General features: G+C 39.6%; 3 protein-coding genes across 3 annotated transcripts; all 3 read right to left on the bottom strand.

Moving 5' to 3' along the window:
* Positions 1-4,650: 4,650 nt before the first annotated feature.
* LOC109803755 (uncharacterized) lies at positions 4,651-5,052 on the bottom strand. Its single transcript, XM_083069416.1, has one exon. The coding sequence runs from the start codon at positions 5,050-5,052 to the stop codon at positions 4,651-4,653; it is 402 nt and encodes a 133-aa protein (XP_082925542.1).
* Positions 5,053-8,346: 3,294 nt separating this feature from the next.
* LOC145954725 (uncharacterized) lies at positions 8,347-9,426 on the bottom strand. Its single transcript, XM_083069415.1, has one exon. It carries the CDS (start codon positions 9,424-9,426, stop codon positions 8,347-8,349), a length of 1,080 nt encoding a protein of 359 aa, XP_082925541.1.
* Positions 9,427-11,843: 2,417 nt separating this feature from the next.
* LOC109789274 (glucan endo-1,3-beta-D-glucosidase) lies at positions 11,844-14,703 on the bottom strand. Its single transcript, XM_020348189.3, has 2 exons — positions 12,924-14,703; positions 11,844-12,717 (listed from the first exon to the last, which is right to left on the bottom strand). Exons 1-2 carry the CDS (start codon positions 14,353-14,355, stop codon positions 12,152-12,154), a joined length of 1,998 nt encoding a protein of 665 aa, XP_020203778.2. The 5' UTR covers positions 14,356-14,703; the 3' UTR covers positions 11,844-12,151.
* Between the last annotated feature and the right edge of the window lie 5,219 nt (positions 14,704-19,922).

Below are 19,922 nucleotides of genomic sequence, written 5' to 3'. Positions count from 1 at the left end.
CACCATGTCTGACGTAAAATGGTTTCCCACACATCCCCATCATCGGTAGCGTCTACCTCTCCTGCATTGCCGATCAGGAGCCCCAGGTCGGCTTCGAGGCTGTCCTCTTGGCCCTCTACGCGCACGAAACAACCTCACGCGACCTTATATACAAACCCCAGCATCCAAATAAACCACGCAAAATGCAATCAGAAAACACAAAAATGCAACAAACCACGCAACCAGAAATGCAACAAAAAAATGCAACCAAAAACGCAACCACAAATGCAACCACAAATGCAACCAGAAACGCAACCACGAACCAACCACAAACGCAACCAAAACCCTAACCTTCGAGTACCCTTAAACACTAACCTAAGCAAGACGCGCACCAAAACTTCAATACAACCGGATAAAACGATCTGCAATGATGAATGGACGCGCCACCACCGTCGTCGCTGTTCAACGTCACCGGAAACACCCAGGATGCGTAGAAACTCGTCGTCAAAGTTTTCCTGAACGTTTTGCAAATAAAATCCTAGAGCGTGCGCGAAGAAATTAATCAGGGAAAGGGGCCATATATCAAGTTTTTTATGTCAAACACGACGAGGTCCAACGTAAATTTTTAAATCTACATCAGACTATATAGAAGGCCGACGTAAATTTTAAATTTTACGTCGAACCTAGTGGTGTCCGACATAAGAAACTTAGTTTAAATTTCAAAAATGCCACCATATTTTTTTACGTCGGATTTTTCATTTTTCGATAACAATACAGTGACATAAATAATAAATTTTGTACTAGTATATGTACTGCCTTAACAATTAGAAATATTTTGAACCAACAACATTTTACCGCATTTTGCTATGAAAATTAAACACTAATAATCCATATCATCATAAGTTATATGGTTATCACATCATTCCTAAATAAAGATAATTTGTTTTTTAAGGAATTAAGCTAAGTAGTATCACATTACCAAATAATAGTTGATGGACTAAGAACGACCAAAAAAATTATTAATAGACTAAAAATGAATTTTATAAAAAGATAAAAGATTAAAAATATAATTTAAAAAATAAAATACATGTGACAAGTCACATCATCACTTAATATAGGTATTTGAAAAATATAAAAATATTAATAAAGAAAAATTTTAAGAACTAAAATCGTTAAAATTTATTTTAAAGACTAAAAAGTAAGGAAATAAAAAAAAAAGTTTAGGCTATAAAATCATATTTAATCCGTAAAGAAATTTACTTCAAAACTCTAAATAGATTAGTTAAAGACATTGTAAGGAGACTTGTCTATAGTTCACCTTCATTCAAGTAAATTTTTTGATATATGAATTCAATAAAGAATAATTCTAAATCTTCTATCCTCCAATCAATTTTCTATTTTTTATGTGATATATATATATATATATATATATATAATGTGTTTAATATTTCCAAGACATTTTTATATTTACTTTTCTATTTAAAACTTTCTTTATTAAGTAAAATGATAATAAGATAATGTGTTTGTGGATATACTCCTCCGACAAATGACGAGTTAATGATGAAAAACGGTTGTCCAATAAAAAATAGAAAATGTATTGTCGCAACCCGAAAATTTCCGATCTTGCGACCTATGGTTTAAACATCCTTTTAAAAGGCTCATCAATTAAGGAATGCCCGGACACCAGACTAATCCTTAGTTAATGGTTTTGAAAAAATGAGTTCATGGAGTCGCCACCAATGTTTTACTCAAAACATTGGAAAAAGAAAAGGTTTTTTAAAGTCCAATAATGGCCTTGATAGCCAGAATTGGGTTCGGGGGTCGGTTACGTGTAGGGAAGGTATTAAGCACCCCTACAGCGCCCTAAATCGGTACCCTATGATGAAGTTAATATAATAAGAAATAATAAATTAAATATTAGATCCCCTTTTATTAATAATTATTTACATGCTTGAAATTAAAATTATACGATTGACCCTAAAATGTCTACATGATTATTTTTATTATAAATAATATTTATTAAAATAAGAAATAAAAAAAGAGAGAAGAAAATTAGCTGAAATACCTCTTGGACGAGCTCTATTGATCTTCAAAAATGGAGATTTGGGTGCTTTTTGGCAACCCTTCACACTACAGTGCCTCACAAAATCTCAAGAAATACAAAGAGAGGGGGAGAGAGAGAAAAAGAGAGAAATTTCGTGCTATAGGAAGTCTGGACGAAATTTCGGGGTCCTGAAAATGAGCCCCAGCTGTCTATTTATAGACTTCGGGAAGGGGTCCAGAACGGGTCGTTCCAAAATTGGAACGGCCGTTCTGGATATAGCCGTTGTGCCTTAATTTGGACCCTGGAACGGCCCGTTCTGAAACCAGAACGGCCCGTTCCGGGGAACCAGAACGGCCCGTTCTGGGGGTGCTGGTTTAGCCCATTTTTAGGAGACTGGAACAGCCCGTTCCAGTTGGAACGGCCCGTTCCAGTTTACAAAATACAGGCCTTTCAAAATCCTTGGAACGGCCCGTTCCAATTCGAGAACGGCCCGTTCCAGTCTTGGGAACGACCCGTTCCGATTTTGGAACGGCCCGTTCCGGGACACTAAAAATGTCTGATTTGGGCTTCTGGGTCCCCTAATGTCCTATCTTGTCGCTTGCACTCTTCGGAAGTTCCTTCCCTTCATGACAGAGATCCATGTCCTTGTTTGTGTGCCCCCCGGACGAAATTGGGTGTCTACAGCTGCCCCTCTTTACTTGTCCTTTGGAATAGTAATGTGTTGCTTTTCCAAAGGCAAGGAAAGACGTAGACATTTCGTCCGGGTCTTCTCTTCGTCTCTCTGATGCTTCTGCATTGTTTCCCTTGTGATAATATGTTCCTTTATTTGTTGCTTGTTGAAGAAGGAGTATATTATGAGCTCAGCCTCTCCAGGCTGGACTGATAATCTAAGGCTTCAGCCGGCCTCCTCTAAGGTCAGGTAACCCACTTTGTTGTTGAAGTAGTTTTGTAGCTCAGCCTCTCCAAGCTGGACTGATATTCTAAGGCTTCAGCCGACCTCCTCTAAGGTCAGGTAACCCACTTTTTTTGTTGAAGTAGTTTCGTAGCTCAGCCTCTCCAAGCTGGACTGATATTTAAGGCTTCAGCCAGCCTCCTCTAAGGTCAGGTAACCCAATTTTTGTTGAAGTAGTTTCGTAGCTCAGCCTCTCCAAGCTGGACTGATATTTAAGGCTTCAGCCGGCCTCCTCTAAGGTCAGGTAACCCACTTTTTTTGTTGAAGTAGTTTCGTAGCTCAGCCTCTCCAAGCTGGACTAATATTTAAGGCTTCAGCCGGCCTCCTCTAAGGTCAGGTAACCCACTTTTTGTTGAAGTAGTTTCATAGCTCAGCCTCTCCAAGCTGGACTGATATTTAAGGCTTCAGCCGGCCTCCTCTAAGGTCAGGTAACCCACTTTGTACTAGTTTTGGGGATCTAGTAACCCTTTCACTAAGGTCAGGTAACCCACTTTGTACTAGTTTTGGGGATCTAGCAACCCTTTCACTAAGGTCAGGTAACCCACTTTGTACTAGTTTTGGGGATCTAGCAACCCTTTCACTAAGGTCAGGTAACCCAATTTGTACTAGTTTTGGGGATCTAGCAACCCTTTCACTAAGGTCAGGTAACCCAATTTGTACTTGTACTTGATGTCTTCTTGTTGGTGTTGTAGGAAGAAAGACTGCCTCCAGGTGGATGGCCAGGAGATGTTTAATGTGCCCCTGTGTTGGTGGGCAGAGAAGTGGATGATTGGCAGGGATTCTAATGTTGCCCCTGCCACTTGAGTATTGTTATGCCTCTCCAGGCGCCCTCTTATGGTGGTTTTTTTTTTTTATTTCTTTGTTTAGCTTCGACTTTTTCACATTTGAAGCTTGCCTTTTTTCTGCTGTTTTTTTCTTTTTTAAATGCTTCGGCTTTTTCAATATGTACGAAGCTTGCCTTTTTTTTTTGTCTATGGCTGGTCGTTGTAAGGGATTGACCGTGTCTGATCTTTGTTGTGAATGAAGATTGAGAGGGGGAGTTATGCTCCGTCACACGTGGCTCCCATCTTGATTGCTTTTTTTAGAGATTTTATTCATGATGCATGCATGGATTAAAATGTTTGCAGCCTACTGCCCTTTTGGATAATTCCCTTTTTATTTCAAGTGCGTGCTTTTCTGTATGCCATACATATGCATTTAAGCTTTTTAGAAATCTATTGGTATCAAGTGGCTTCTCTTTACCCTTTTTTTTTTTTTTTTTTTTTACTGAAGATTCGCACACAACTTTTGCTTGCTTTAGAGGCCCGTATAGGATGTCTCATCTATTTAACTTTTTTTTTTTTTTTTTTACTGGGCTGTTTTGATTTTTTTTCTTTAATACCAAAACACGTCTTTTGAAGATAAAGGTTGAAAGAACTGAGAAGAATGATATTTTATTGCAAATCAAAAATTTCAAGCAGGGTTACAAGAGAAGGTTTGAGAGAAATTGGCTGAGGTTGGCCGGTGTCTAGGCTTGAGCGACCATGACTTTAAGAAACAAAGCTTGGCATCCTCCTAGTCGTCTGATCAGTACCGCTTCAAGTAATTGCTTGACTTCTGTAGAAGGTGATAGGGCTTTTAGGTCATCCATTTGTCTTGCTTTAACGCTTTTTTTTTTTTTTTTTTTTTTTTGCGTTTAGGCATAGAACTTCTTAACGGCATCAGAGTTTACTGGGTAAGAGAGTTCTTCCCCATCCATGTTAGTGAGGATCAATGCTCCTCCAGAGAAGGCCCGCTTGACCACGTATGGACCTTCATAGTTTGGTGCCCATTTCCCTATCTTATCTTTCTGTGCTGGTAGAAGTTTCCTGAGTACTAGGTCCCCCTCTTCAAATGGTCGTGGTTGGACTCTCTTGTCGAAGGCTCTCTTGATTCTCCTTTGATATGTTTGCCCGTGACAAATGGCGTCTAACCTTTTCTCTTCTATGAGATTTAATTGGTCAAATCTGGCTCGAACCCATTCAGTTTCTGGGAGCTTTGCCTCCGTGAGTAATCTCAAAGAAGGAATTTCCACTTCGACAGGTAAGACTGCCTCCATCCCGTATACTAAGGAAAAAGGGGTGGCGCCCGTCGATGTGCGAACAGATGTTCTGTACCCATGCAATGCGTAAGGTAGCATCTCATGCCAATCTTTATATGTAACGACCTTTTTTGAATGATCTTCTTGATATTCTTGTTGGCTGCCTCGACTGCCCCATTCATTTTTGGCCTATAAGGAGAGGAGTTATGATGTTGAATCTTGAAAGAGTCACATAATTCAATCATCATCTTGTTGTTGAGGTTGGACCCATTATCTGTTATAATTTTATCAGGTATTCCATAACGACATATTATGTTTTTTCTGACAAAATTGACTACCACTTTACGGGTTACATGTGCGTATGACGTGGCTTCAACCCATTTAGTGAAGTAATCAATAGGCACAAGAATGAATCTATGTCCATTTGAGGCTTTGGGTTCAATGGGTCCAATGACGTCCATGCCCCACATCGCGAAAGGCCAGGGTGAGGCCATTACATTGAGCTCACTTGGTGGGACTTGGATATTATCAGCATATATTGGGCATTTGTGGCACCTCCTAGCATACATGATGCAATCCTTCTCCATAGTGGACCAAAAGTATCCTGCCCTCATGATCTTTCTGGCCATGACCTGTCCAGCTATATGGGTACCGAAGGTTCCTTCGTGGACTTCTTTCATTAATGATTGAGACTCCTTCTGACCAATACATCTTAACAGGACGGAATCAAAACTCTTCTTGTACAGGATGTTCTCATGTAATACGAATCCGATAGCCCTTCGTCTAATTGTTTTCTTGTCATTGTCAGATGCCCCGACTGGGTATTTCCCTTCTTTGATGTATTGATTGATGTCAAAATACCAAGGATGGCCATCTTCCTCTTCTTCCAGTGTGCAACAATGAGCTTGTGTCTCATGTCGTCTGATTCTGATGACCGGTATTTCACATCTCTCTTTTATAGCAAACATGGAAGCTAGTGTAGCCAGCGCATCTGCTAACTGATTCCCTTCTCTTGGGGTGTGCTCAAAGCTAATGGATTCAAATTGAGACATCAAATCCTGAACGTATGCACGATAGGGGATTAATTTGTAGTCCTTCGTTTCCCATTCATCTCATAGCTGGTATATCACCAGAGCTGAATCGCCGTAGACTTCTAGTTTGGTGACTTTGTTATCAAGTGCAGCCTGTAGGCCCAGTATACAAGGTTCGTATTCAACCATGTTGTTGGTGCATTCAAAGTCTAACCTTGCTGTCACCGGAATATGTTTTCCTTGGGACGATATCAGTATGGCTCCTATTCCGTGCCCCATTATATTAGAGGCCCCGTCGAAGAACATCGACCAGGATTCATTTTGACTTTGCTTTTTTGGCTCATCCCTCAAGGTCAATATTTCTTCATCGGGGAATTCCTCTTTGACCATGTATTCGTCCTTGATTGGTCCATTTGCTAAATGATCAGCCAGGACACTACCTTTGATCGCCTTTTGTGAGACATATACAATATCATATTCTGATAGCAAAACCTGCCATTTGGCAATTCTCCCAACCAGAACAGACTTCTCAAGTAGGTACTTGATAGGATCCATTTTGGATATTAACTGGGTGGTATGTCTCAGCATGTATTGTCTTAATCGCTGGGTGGCCCACACCAAGGCGCAACACGTTTTCTCTAAAGGAGAATACCGAGCTTCGTAATTAGCAAACTTCTTGCTCAAGTAATAGATAACTCTTTCTTGATTACCCGTCTCGTTTAACTGTCCTAGCATACATCCCATGGAATCTTCTAAGACCGTGAGGTATAGGATGAGAGGTTTTCCTTCAATGGGAGGCATCAATATTGGTGGATTGATGAGACATTGCTTAATCTTATCGAAAGCAATCTGGCATTCCTCATTCCATTCCACGGGTTGATTCTTTCGGAGTAGCTTAAAGATGGGAGCACATGTATCAGTCAGCTGAGATATGAAACGAGCTATATAATTCACCCTACCAAGAAATCCCCTGACCTCTCTTTCTGTCCTAGGGGGCGACATTTCTATTATGGCTCTGGCTTTGTCTGGATCCACTTCTATCCCCTTTTCACTGACAATGAACCCAAGGAGTTTTCCTGATCGAACTCCGAAAGTGCACTTAGTAGGATTTAGCTTTAATTTGTATTTACGAAGCCGATTGAACAATTTTCTTAGGTGGATAAGATGATCATTTTCATCTTTCGACTTAGCAATCATGTCATCTACATACACCTCTACCTCCTTGTGGATCATGTCATGGAATAGGGTTACCATTGCTCTCTGATAGGTTGCCCCTGCGTTTCTCAAACCGAAAGGCATCACCCGGTAACAGAAGGTGCCCCAAGGAGTGATGAAAGAAGTCTTCTCTTGATCTTCGATGGCCATCTTGATCTGGTTATATCCCGAATATCCATCCATAAATGAGAAAATAGTGTTCGTAGATGTGTTGTCTACGAGCACGTCAATGTGTGGTAGTGGAAAGTCGTCTTTGGGACTGGCTCGATTTAGATCTCGATAATCCACACAAACTCGCACCTTCCCGTTCTTCTTTAGTACAGGTACTATGTTCGCGAGCCATTCAGGATACCGGGATACAACCAAAAACCCAGCATCTAGTTGTTTTTGAACTTCTTCCTTTATCTTGAGGGACCACTCAGGTTTAATCCTTCTAAGTTTTTGCTTTACTGGAGGAATCCCATTTTTTATGGGCAATTTGTGTTCAACGATTTCGCGGTCTAATCCTGGCATGTCGTGATAAGACCAAGTGAAGACATCGACATATTCCTTCAAGAGGTCGATCAATTGATTCCTGACCACCTTTTCCATCCTCGTGCCGATTGATATTTCCTTTCTATCCTCTTCTTGCCCTAGATTAATCTGCTCAACTTCCTCTTGATAGGGTTGGATTATACGATTCTCTTGGTCCATCATCCTTTGCATTTCGGGGGATAGATTCTCCTCATGCTCAAGCGATACATCACACGAGTTTAGATTTTGCTCAACTTCGTTTTCTTCGGCCATGTTCACTAGGTTCTGTATTTAGGTTTATAATTTTAATGCAGGGATGGTGAAAGGAAGAAGATATAGAGAGAAAATAGGATAGACACAACTTCTAAATGACGTATTTTATTATAAAAGAAATAAATTCATTACAACCCTTTATTGTGGAAAACCCACAACCTTGGGCAGAGTTGTGGGTTAAAACAGCAGCAAAATAATAAAATTCATAATGACAGAAAACATGAACCCTTAATGTACATCCCTATTCAGGCGGTCTTCCAACAGCACCGTTTCACGACATTTAATCTTCATGCTTGGGGAGCGGTTGCTTGTCGATACTAGGCGTGTCCGTGTCAAATTTTAACCACCCGGCGTCAATTAGGCCTTGGACTCGAAGCTTCAAGGCCTTGCATCGCTCCACAGAATGTCCTGGGGAGCCCGAGTGATAATCGCAACGCTCCTCGGGGTTGTACCATGGAGGGAAAGGGGGGCTGGACTGCTTCGACGGCGGGACTCGTACCAACATAGAAGCCTCTAAGAGTTGAGGTAACAGCACCGCATAGGTGGTAGGAATTTTGTCCACCGGCTTCTCCTTCCATGACTCGGTCTGTGTCGCGCCTCTACTCTTTGGAGGGGTGGTGGCTATGGTGACTGCATTGACCCCATCCTCCTTCTTCTTTCCATAGGACTTCTTGTAGTCGTAACTCCCTGAAGCCTTTCCTATTTTACCGCTCTTCAAACCCTGCTCCACCCTTTCTCCTATGGTGACTATGTCAGCAAAAACGGTCGAGGTATTCCCTATCATCTTATCATAATAGGGGCCAGTTAAAGAGTTGAGGAACAAGGTCACCATCTCCTTATCAGAAAGCGAGGGCTCTATTTGTGCGGCTAGCTCTCTCCACCTCTGTGCATAAGCTTTGAAAGGTTCATCCCCTTTCTTGCTTAACCCTTGCAAATCAGACCTATCGGGGACGAGATCAATATTGTACTTGTATCGTTGCAAGAAAGCGTCAGCAAGTTGCTTCCATGTCTGGATTCTTCCTCCCTCCAGCTGCATGTACCAATTGAGGGCCACATCCGATAAACTCTCCTGAAAGCAGTGTATCAAGAGCTTCTCGTTGTCCACATGGGCAGCCATCTTTCGGCAGTACATCTTTAGATGCATTTTGGGGCAGCTGGATCCCATATACTTTTGGAAGTCAGGACTTTTGAACTTGGGCGGGAATTGGATATCCTGTACCAAGCACATTTCAGCGGCCTCCTGGATGTCAAAGCTATGACCTTCCACCGCTCTTAACCTTTCTTCCAAAGCATTTAGGTGATCTTTGGACGCGTCTCCTGCGTGACTAGCGCTGTAGTCATCATGTTGGAGCTTGCTCATGGTTTCGCACATTCGAGCCATTTGCTCCTTAAGCTACTTAAGCTCTTCATTTAGTTCGCGGTTCCTTTCCATTAGTGCCTCCATAGCTTGTCTTTTTTGGATCCTCGTGAGTACGGAGTGTTGAGAAGCCACCTTCGAGGGATAACAATGGATTTCTATTATGCTTGTTTATAGATCTATTGAAGGAGATTCTTGACAGGATGACGCTTGCCCTTATAAAGGTAGGTGTCCCTTTTCGTAATATCTTACGATATGACAAAGGTTACACCGATCTTTAGGAAGTCGGTCATCATCGGTGCCCCTTTCCGTAATATTTTACGATATGCAAAGGTTGCACTGATTTTTGTCGAATACTCCTACCAGTTCTAATATATGTATAGCATATAAGCGCTTCACTATATTTTTTGTGTATATTTTTAGACAAAAGAAAGGGATTATGACAAAAGGCAGGCAAACCCTTTTTTTTTTGACAAACAATTATGCAACAATCATATGCTCAAACAATCGAACATCCATGAGCGGTATAAATCCATGATCTGTGGTCCCTGTAAGAAATGTGCATTGTATAGGACAGTTCTAATCTCACTGGTCTTAAGGCCCCCAAGGTGCCCCCATTAAAGGGACCCAGTATCTCTGTCGCCGTCACCTGGCAAACTTTAAGGTCTGTCACAATATTTCGGGCTAGAGTAACCGGTTATCACCTTGAGTGTGATTTCCGACAAGGCTCGCAGGCTCCAAGGCCAAACTTGGGCCGGTCGTACGTCAACCACTCCCTATGTTTATTACCCTCATGCCCCCGGGTGTAGGGGGAACTATTATGTGCAAAGGATTGTGTACAATTTTTATTTTAAACAAATGCTGAATTTAAACAGGCAAACAAATATTAAAGCCAAACAAATAAAGCAAACAAAATAAAGGGGAAAATATTTAAATCATTATTTTTATTTTATTAACTTCATCAATTAAATGGGCCTGACCCTCTTAAAACGTCTCCAGTGGAGTCGCCATCTGTCGCAACCCGAAAATTTTCGATCTTGCGACCTATGGTTTAAACATCCTTTTAAAAGGCTTATCAATTAAGGAATGCCCGGACACCAGACTAATCCTTAGTTAATGGTTTTGAAAAAATGAGTTCATGGAGTCGCCACCAATGTTTTACTCAAAACATTGGAAAAAGAAAAGGTTTTTTAAAGTCCAATAATGGCCTTGATAGCCAGAATTGGGTTCGGGGGTCGGTTACGTGTAGGGAAGGTATTAAGCACCCCTACAGCGCCCTAAATCGGTACCCTATGATGAAGTTAATATAATAAGAAATAATAAATTAAATATTAGATTCCCTTTTATTAATAATTATTTACATGCTTGAAATTAAAATTATACGATTGACCCTAAAATGTCTACATGATTATTTTTATTATAAATAATATTTATTAAAATAAGAAATAAAAAAAGAGAGAAGAAAATTAGCTGAAATACCTCTTGGACGAGCTCTATTGATCTTCAAAAATGGAGATTTGGGTGCTTTTTGGCAACCCTTCACACTACAGTGCCTCACAAAATCTCAAGAAATACAAAGAGAGGGGGAGAGAGAGAAAAAGAGAGAAATTTCGTGCTATAGGAAGTTTGGACGAAATTTCGGGGTCCTGAAAAATGAGCCCCAGCTGTTTATTTATAGACTTCGGGAAGGGGTCCAGAACGGACCGTTCCAAAATTGGAACGACCGTTCTGGATATGGCCGTTGTGCCTTAATTTGGACCCTGGAACGGCCCGTTCTGAAACCAGAACGGCCCGTTCCGGGGAACCAGAACGGCCCGTTCTGGTTTCAGAACGGCCCGTTCTAGGGTGCTGGTTTAGCCCATTTTTAGGAGACTGGAACGGCCCGTTCCAGTTGGAACGGCCCGTTCCAGTTTACAAAATACAAGCCTTTCAAAATCCTTGGAACGGCCCGTTCCAATTCGAGAACGGTCCGTTCCAGTCTTGGGAACGACCCGTTCCGATTTTGGAAAGGCCCGTTCCGGGACACTGAAAATGTCTGATTTGGGCTTCTGGGTCCCCTAATGTCCTATCTTGTCGCTTGCACTCTTCGGAAGTTCCTTCCCTTCATGACAGAGATCCATGTCCTTGTTTGTGTGCCCCCGGACGAAATTGGGTGTCTACATGTATGAACTCGATTTAAAATATCATATCAATATTAATAATTCTAAATTCTCTATCTACCTATAGCTTTTTCTATTTTTTTATTTGAAATGTATTTAGAATGTGTTTAATATTTCTAAGACATTTTTATATTTACTTTTCTATTTACTACTTTCTTTATTGAGTAGAATATATAACAAGTAATTTACTAAAAGAAACTCTGAATAGATGACAATTTTTTTTTACTAATAGACACATGATGAAAAATGTATCAGAAAATTAAGAGTAGCACCCACCATTTTAATGATAAATCTACATATTGGACTAAAAATATTGTTTGCGATAAATCATTTACAATTAATAAACTATAAATTGATAAAAAAAAAATATTTCTTTAACATCATTTACATGTAAATTTTTCTTTTTACATATTTACACGTGTTATCTCTTGTAAAGATGTGTGTTACATTAATGCATGATATCATTGTAACTTTATCATAACTTTATTTCTACATAAATATCGAGATAATCATCAACTAATTGTCATAACAATAAGAAAAATGATTTTAACTTCCAAATGATATCCATCTTACTTATCATCTCCATAACCTCTGCTGTGAATCCACCACAAAAGATTTGTCAAAGAGTTTCCATCGTCAAAACCTTTTAAACTCTTTATCTTCTGCAATGCACCTTCATTATCATAAATTGCTTCGAGGGCATAGACAAACCCCTTCCATGCATCCTCAGCACCTTCCTTATTCAAATCAGCCAAAACCCACTCCACAAGCTCAATCACATAGTCAACATCTGAGAAAAGGTCTTCTGTGATAGGGCTTATGGGCAAGTTATGACGCCAAAGCCTATACTCTTTTGACTTGTGAGAAGTAAACCACACATCAGTGTCTCTTTTATTGGCCCACAGAATACCCATTATCCTATTCTCCACTGTGAACTCATCCTCGTAGATTTTCTCACCCGTTTTCACATGAAACCACGTTTTGGCCGCACGAATTTCCATTGCTGCTAGGGTTGATCCTAGGGCAACAAGCTGCACATCACCATATGCCATACCCATCAAGGCTGCTGAATAATATGCACTCACAGCTTGACTAGTGCTCTCATGGTTCCTTCCATCTGCAAACTCAGTTAATCCTATTACCAAAAAGAAAATAAAAACAAAACATGTCAATATGTTACATTAACGGTCAATTAACGAGATCAAACGACCAACTAATAGGCTAACAAAATTTGTAAAATCAGTGTTTACGTTAGCAGTCAACTAATGACATTAGACAATTGGTGACAAAATTTTTATTTTTATTTTTTTAAAATGAGTGAGAAAATGTATAAATTTGTACCTGCAGCCCAAGAGTGTAACTTGTAAAAGTCAAAACACCTCAGTTTTGTGTAATAGGGGTTTGACTCTGTGTCCATGTTCAAAAAATCTTGCATTAGTGAATAGGCCTTGGACTTGTACTTCCTACCCCATGCTGGGTCAATCTTTGCAAGCACTGCAATGGCATAAAGGAAATACCCCAAATGATACTGGTGATCATTGTAAATTCCAAACCCAGAATCAGCACCAGCATCATCAGACCCTTTACTGGTAATAATGCCACCCCATTTGTGATCATACATGAACCCATTCAGCTTCAGAGTTCCATCCAACCATGGCTCAATGGAATCCTTCAGAAACTTCCTAACATTTGGAATCACATCATAGAAGAAAACCTCTTCAGCTATCAGTGCCAGCCTTGCAGCTCTTGCAATCTGTTTCCCATATAAGTAAGAGTCGGTGGTTCCCATTTTTAGAGTCTCAACATCATTAACAAGGGCTGAAACAATCTCATCTTGGTTTTCTTCTTTAATGCCTCTTGAAGAATGCCATGTCACTGAAACGGGATCAGTTTTCAAGATCCACGAGTCCCCAACAACACCAACAAGATCCCCATCAATGCTTCTGTACTTAAAGCTATCAACAACAGTTACATCAGTGTCTTTAGTTGACAAAAGCTGAAGATGGAGAGGGTGTGCTAGTAGTAGCAGATCTCCAGACCCTTTTGTCTCCCACTTATACTCCACACAAAATGGTTCTTTGATTACAGCATTCCCTGACACGGGGTAAGTAAAACTGAACAAATCAAGAATGGACTCGTTATCAGGATCAGAATTAGGTAAAAAGGCTATGCGAATTGTGCCAGAAAAGGCCTGAGAAGTGATCTCAGAAGTGGTGTGACTCAACTCGATGGGAGAGGAAGCATAGAGGAGCCATGTTTGGGCGTTGTCAAACTTAATGGTGAACTTGTTGATGGAAGTGGAACCAGTGGAAGAGAAGGAGGCAATGGAATGGTTGGTGGTGATGGAAAGAGGGGTTGGTTGGGTCACGGAGAGTGTCAAATAGGGGCTACCCCTCACGAGGAAAAACCGTAAGTTGGAAGAAGGGATATCCAAAGTGACACTGAGATCAGTGAAGGAAGTGATTGTGTGCTTCCCAGTGGAACTTTGCTTAGAGGTGATGGTGAGATCAGGGTTGAACTCTTGGTATATTACAGAAGAACTGGCTTTGCGAGAAGGGTATGAGAATGAGAGGAAACAGTTGGAGGATTTGACGAGGTAGGGATGAATGTATTCAGGTTGGTCACTATTTTTGAGGACAAAGTTTTGGAAGAAAGAGTTTGTGGGGAGTGGAGTTGAGACAAGGTTTGAGGAGAAGAAGTTGGAGGGGTCAGGGAGGACAGTGGATTGTGTCTGTGGGAAGACGTAAGGAGTGTTCTTTTTGTTGTTAGCCATTGCTTCTGATAAAGATGGTGGAAGTGGTGTTTGATATGATTATGGTTATCATCAATGCTTATGGTGATGGGTTTTGTATACTATAATTTATAGTGTCTGGAGGGTTTTGTTAGTGTTATTCTCCCCTTGAGTTTGGATATATTCTGCATTAGCAGCTACTCTATCTACAAGTTGGTTAGATATTAAATTGTTATAAGTGGGAGAGTGGGGTTTGGAATTTGAGATTTTGGGTTAGTTTATTGATTTTTGGTGATGGTTGAGCGTAGTTTATTGTTGTTAGCAGAAGTTGAGGTGAAGGGTTTGATTTGGTTTGTTGAAGGGGACTTGAATTAGATTAAAGAAAAATGAATAATGGAAGGGTGGGAGTAAAGAGGATTTGATCATTGATTTAAGGGAAGGGATCGATGGGAATACGTGTCTGTCTCTTCTTTCTTAGCCATCAGTTTAAGTGCTTCACAACCAATTAATGCATGCTGATTGCTGTGTAAATAATGTGCAATAATTGGGAAAAGAGTGCACAAAAAAATCCAAGTATAAAACAACAAAGTTGAACCAAATAATACTATATATGTGATCCTTAAATGTTAGTAAGAGTCGTCTGATTCATGTAGTAGAGATATTAAGATGTATTCCATCTTATCAACTCCCTCTGATCTCTATTATTTAAAAAAAAAAAACATATTTTTTTCTTAAATATAAACAAATTTAACTATTTTATATTATTTAAAATATTTTTAAAATATATTTGTTTAAATGTATGATCTTTTAGTTTCATTTCTATTTTTGATATTTATAATAAAAAATAATTCATAAAAAATCTTATGAGAGTAATAAAATTTAATATAAATGATTAATTTTTTTAATATACATAACATTAGTTATTTTTGCGTTGAGAATTTATTGAACATTACTACATGCAGAAGGTGTACATCGGCATTGGCAAAATATCACAAAAGACAAATATTTAATGATAGGTTTGATAGTGGTGCTAAAATGATGAGACGATTTGTGATGATTCACTCAAGAATCAAGAATAAGATGGATGGATGAAAGTTGAACGAACGAAGCTGAACAAGCAGAGTGTGTGTTGTTTACGATTTCCAAAGCTGAACGAGTTTAGATTACATTATTCATTACAACAAAATTTATTATTAACTACAATTATTTAATAACAATAATTTAATTATCGCTATTTAATTATATAATAAAAACATTAATGACTAATATATAATAGTCACTAAAAATGTACTCCTTCCGTTTTTTTTTCATAGTCGTTTTGTTAGAGTTTGTTGTTTTTTTTTTCATTGTCATATTACTAAAATCAATGAGTTATTAATTTTTTTCTTCCATTTTTACCCTTGATAATTAATACATGTTTCCTGAACAATGTGTATATTTATTTTTAATGTCTACCTAATTTTTCTCCAACTACTCATATAAAGTTAATATGTATTTATAAGAGTAATATGTTCCCAACAAAATACTATAAAAAAACAAAAAAAAAAGGGACAACTATTTAATGGAGTAGTTCAACAGTCTAAAAAATGCAAAAAAAAAGGTAAAATTGGAAAGTAAGTAATAAACATTTTTGAAAATTAAAATATCAATGGTTTTCTTAAATCCCGTTCAAAACCTTAAACGACTATGAAAAAAAACGGATGGAGTATTTATATTACACTAAAGTTTACTATTAGCAACAATTATTTATTAAAAAAACCTTAAGTCCCACTGTAATGACCTGCCTGGTCGTCACATTACAGAACAATACCACACACTACTAGAATATACATACATAAAAGAATATATACATATATCCAACCCTGAGGCTCAACAAGTCAAAGTATATATAATATTAACAAAATGCTACTCCAAAGTAGCCTACACAAAAGATCAACTCCAAGCACCACCTGTGGCACTACTGTTACTCTCCAGCCTATCCTTGCTCTGCTCCCATACCACGTATGATCATCGCAGTCCACACCACATGGAAACAAAAGGGTAAACTAGTGAAAAGAATCAACATATACACACACACACACATATATATATATATACAACTTACAACATAACAACACCATATCATCCTCAATAGTTCAACATGCAACATATAACAACACAACTCAACCACAGCTTCACAACTCAACAACATATATTCAACTTGCATCCACATAGAATCAACTCATCAATAACTTATGCGTCATCACGCATTTCAACTCGGAGATCTCCTACAACATGGGTGAGCAGTCTAAGCGGCTAGGTCCTATCGAACCGACAACACATAACCTTTTTGGGCTTGTTAGGTAAACATCAAATTTGGATAACAATCCACAACATGATAATGGTTTCTCAGACTTTGCAACTTAAAAAAGGAAGTATAGTACTCTGTTAGGATAAAACAGCTGGGTTTAGGCCTACCACGACATTAGCTAGCTCAACTAAGCCACCTATGGGATTAGCCTACCGACTATCCTCCAAATACTACAACCCTCCAATACTCAGTTAGGAACTAAGTTCCCGATTTCGTAGTTTACTCAAATTTGGCTTCTTGTAATCGGTATAACTCGACTTGACCCCTATACCGTGGTCGCTTCATACACGTGTGCCTTTACCTTACTCACACACGAGACCAACTAAGTCCTAGAGGAGAACAACACATCATCCACTCTAATACGTCACAACCTAAAAATTTCTGATCTTGCAACCTATGGTTTAAACATCCTTTTGAAAGTCTCATCAATTAAGAAATGTCCGGACACCAGACTAATCCTTAATCAATGGTTTTGAAAATAGGTTCTATGGAGTCGCCACCAATATTTTACTCAAAACATTGGAAAAAGAAAAGGTTTTTTAAAGTCCAATAATGACCTGGATAACCAGAATTGGGTTCGGGGGTCGATTACGTGTAGGAAAGGTATTAAGCACCCCTACAACACCCTTAATTGGTACCCTATGACGAAGTTAACATTATAAATAATAATAATAATATAAATATTAAATCCCTTTTTATTGATGATTATTTACATGCTTGAAATTTAAATTAAACAATTGACTCTAAAATATCTAATGATTATTTTTATTATAGCAATATTTATCAAAAATAAGAAATAAAAGAGAGAGAAGAAGATTAATTGAAACACCTCGTAGCAAGCTTTGTTAAATCTTCCGATATGAAAATTCTAGGTGCTTTGTGGAAACCTTTCACACTACACAAATACCTCACAAATCTCAAGAAATACAATAAGAGGGAGGGAGAGAGAGAAATTTCGAGCTCTGAGGAGTCTTGGACAAAATTTTGGGGTCTAGAGAACTGTGCCCAAGCTGTCTATTTATAGGCATCAGAAAGGGTCCAGAACGGCTCGTTCCAAAATCGGAACGGCCCGTTCTGGATTTAACCGTTCCATGTAAATTTTGTAACTGGAACGGCCCGTTCTGAAACTAGAACGGCCCGTTCCAGCAATGAGATTAACACAATGTTGGTTAGGTTGGAACGGCCGTTCCAAAGATGGGTTTTTAGGCCTTTTCATAACTTGGAACGGCCCGTTCCAGTTTGGGAACAGCCCGTTCCAGTTAGGGAACGACCCGTTCCAGTTAAGGTTTTAACCCCTTTTTTATGAGCTTGGAGCAGCCTGTTCCAATCTTGGAACGACCCGTTCCAATTTAAGAACAACCCGTTCCAAACTAGGGTTTTTAGCCCTTTTAGGAACTTGGAACTGTCGCAACCCGAAAATTTCCGATCTTGCGACCTATGGTTTAGACATCCTTTTAAAAGTCTCATCAATTAAGGAATGCCCAGACACCAGACTAATCCTTAATTAATGGTTTTGAAAATAGGTTCTATGGAGTCGCCACCAATGTTTTACTCAAAACATTGGAAAAAGAAAAGGTTTTTAAAAGTCCAATAATGGCCTTGATAACCAGAATTGGGTTCGGGGGTCGGTTACGTGTAGGGAAGGTATTAAGCACCCCTACAGCGCCCTTAATCGGTACCCTATGATGAAGTTAACGTAATAAGAAATAATAAATTAAATATTAGATCCCCTTTTATTAATAATTATTTACATGCTTAAAAATTAAATTACACAATTAATCCTAAAATATCTACATGATTGCTTTTATTATAAACAATATTTATTAAAAATAAAAAATAAAATAAAGAGAAGAAAATTGACTGAAATACCTCTTGAATGAGCTCTATCGGATCTTCAAAAAAGGTGCTTTGTGGCAACCCTTCACACTACAATGCCTCACAAAATCTCAAGAAATACAAAAGAGAGGGGAAGAGAGAAAAAGAGAGAAATTTCGAGCTATAGGAAGCCTGGACGAAATTTTGGAGTCCGGAGAAATGAGCCCCAGCCGTCTATTTATAGACTTCAAAAGGGGTCCAGAACGGCCCGTTCCGAAATTGGAACGGCCCGTTCTGGATATGGCCGTTGTGTGTTAATTTGGACCCTGGAACGGCCCGTTCTGAAACTAGAACGGCCCGTTCCGGGGAACCAGAACGGCCCGTTCTGATCTCAGAACGGCCCGTTCTGATCTCAGAACGGCCCGTTCTGGGGGCCAAATTAACCCCACTTGATTGGTCTGGAACGGCCTTGGAACGGCCCGTTCCAGATTTAGGAACGGCCCGTTCCAACCCCGTTCCAGTTAAACTTTTGGCCCTTTTTGGAGGAGTTTGGAACGGCCTGTTCCAATCTTGGAACGGCCCGTTCCAATTTCGGAACAGCCCGTTCCAAATTAGAGTTTTTTTGGCCTTTTGGGAGCCTCGGAACGGCCCGTTCCAATTTTAGAACGGCCCGTTCCGGGCCACTAAAAATGCCTAATTTGTCTTTTGGGCCCTTGACGTCCTATATTGTTGTTTTGTGCCTCCCGGACGAAATTGGGTGTCTACAGCTGCCCCTCTTTACTTGTCCTTTGGAATAATTGTGTTGCTTTTCCAAAGGCAGGTAAAGACGTAGACATTTCGTCCGGGTCTTCTCTTTGTCTCTTTCTGTGATGCTTCTACGTTGCTTCCCTTGGATAGATGTATTTGCTCGTACCCTCACCCTTTAGAGCAGGTGTGTACTCTATTGGGTAACAAGGCTGACAAACTGTACATCTGATCTTCAGTCTTCAAGTAGAGGCTCTATTGTTTCTCTTGTGATAGTGAGGTGAAAATTCGGATCTTCATTCTTGTTTTGACAATAGATACCTTCACGTTGTTTCCTTCGGATAGACGGTGTTCCCTATATCTTTGCCCCATGGAGCAACTGAGTGTTGGATTGTATGCTCTACTAGGTGTCAAGGATGGTGAACCGAAACATCTAGGCTTCAAGATCCATGTGAATGCCCCATGTCGCTTCCTGTGTCCGAATCTTCTCCTTTGCTTCGGCAGTGTAGATGCCCCCACACCATTTCTTTCGGGTAGATGGTGTTTACCCGTATCCTTGTCCCTAAGAGCAATTGAGTGTTGGTTTATGCTCCGTCGGGTGATAAGGATGGTAAACCGAAACATCTAGGCTTCTGGTCTTGATGTAGATGCTTCCTGCTGCTTCTGCCTGTCTCATGGTAGTGTGTTTCTTTATTTGTAG

The sequence above is a fragment of the Cajanus cajan genome, chromosome 2 (assembly GCF_000230855.2).
Source record: "Cajanus cajan strain Asha chromosome 2, NIPB_CcT2T_4, whole genome shotgun sequence".
NCBI classification, from domain to species: domain Eukaryota; kingdom Viridiplantae; phylum Streptophyta; class Magnoliopsida; order Fabales; family Fabaceae; genus Cajanus; species Cajanus cajan.
This window is presented reverse-complemented; position numbering and strand designations above follow the sequence as displayed.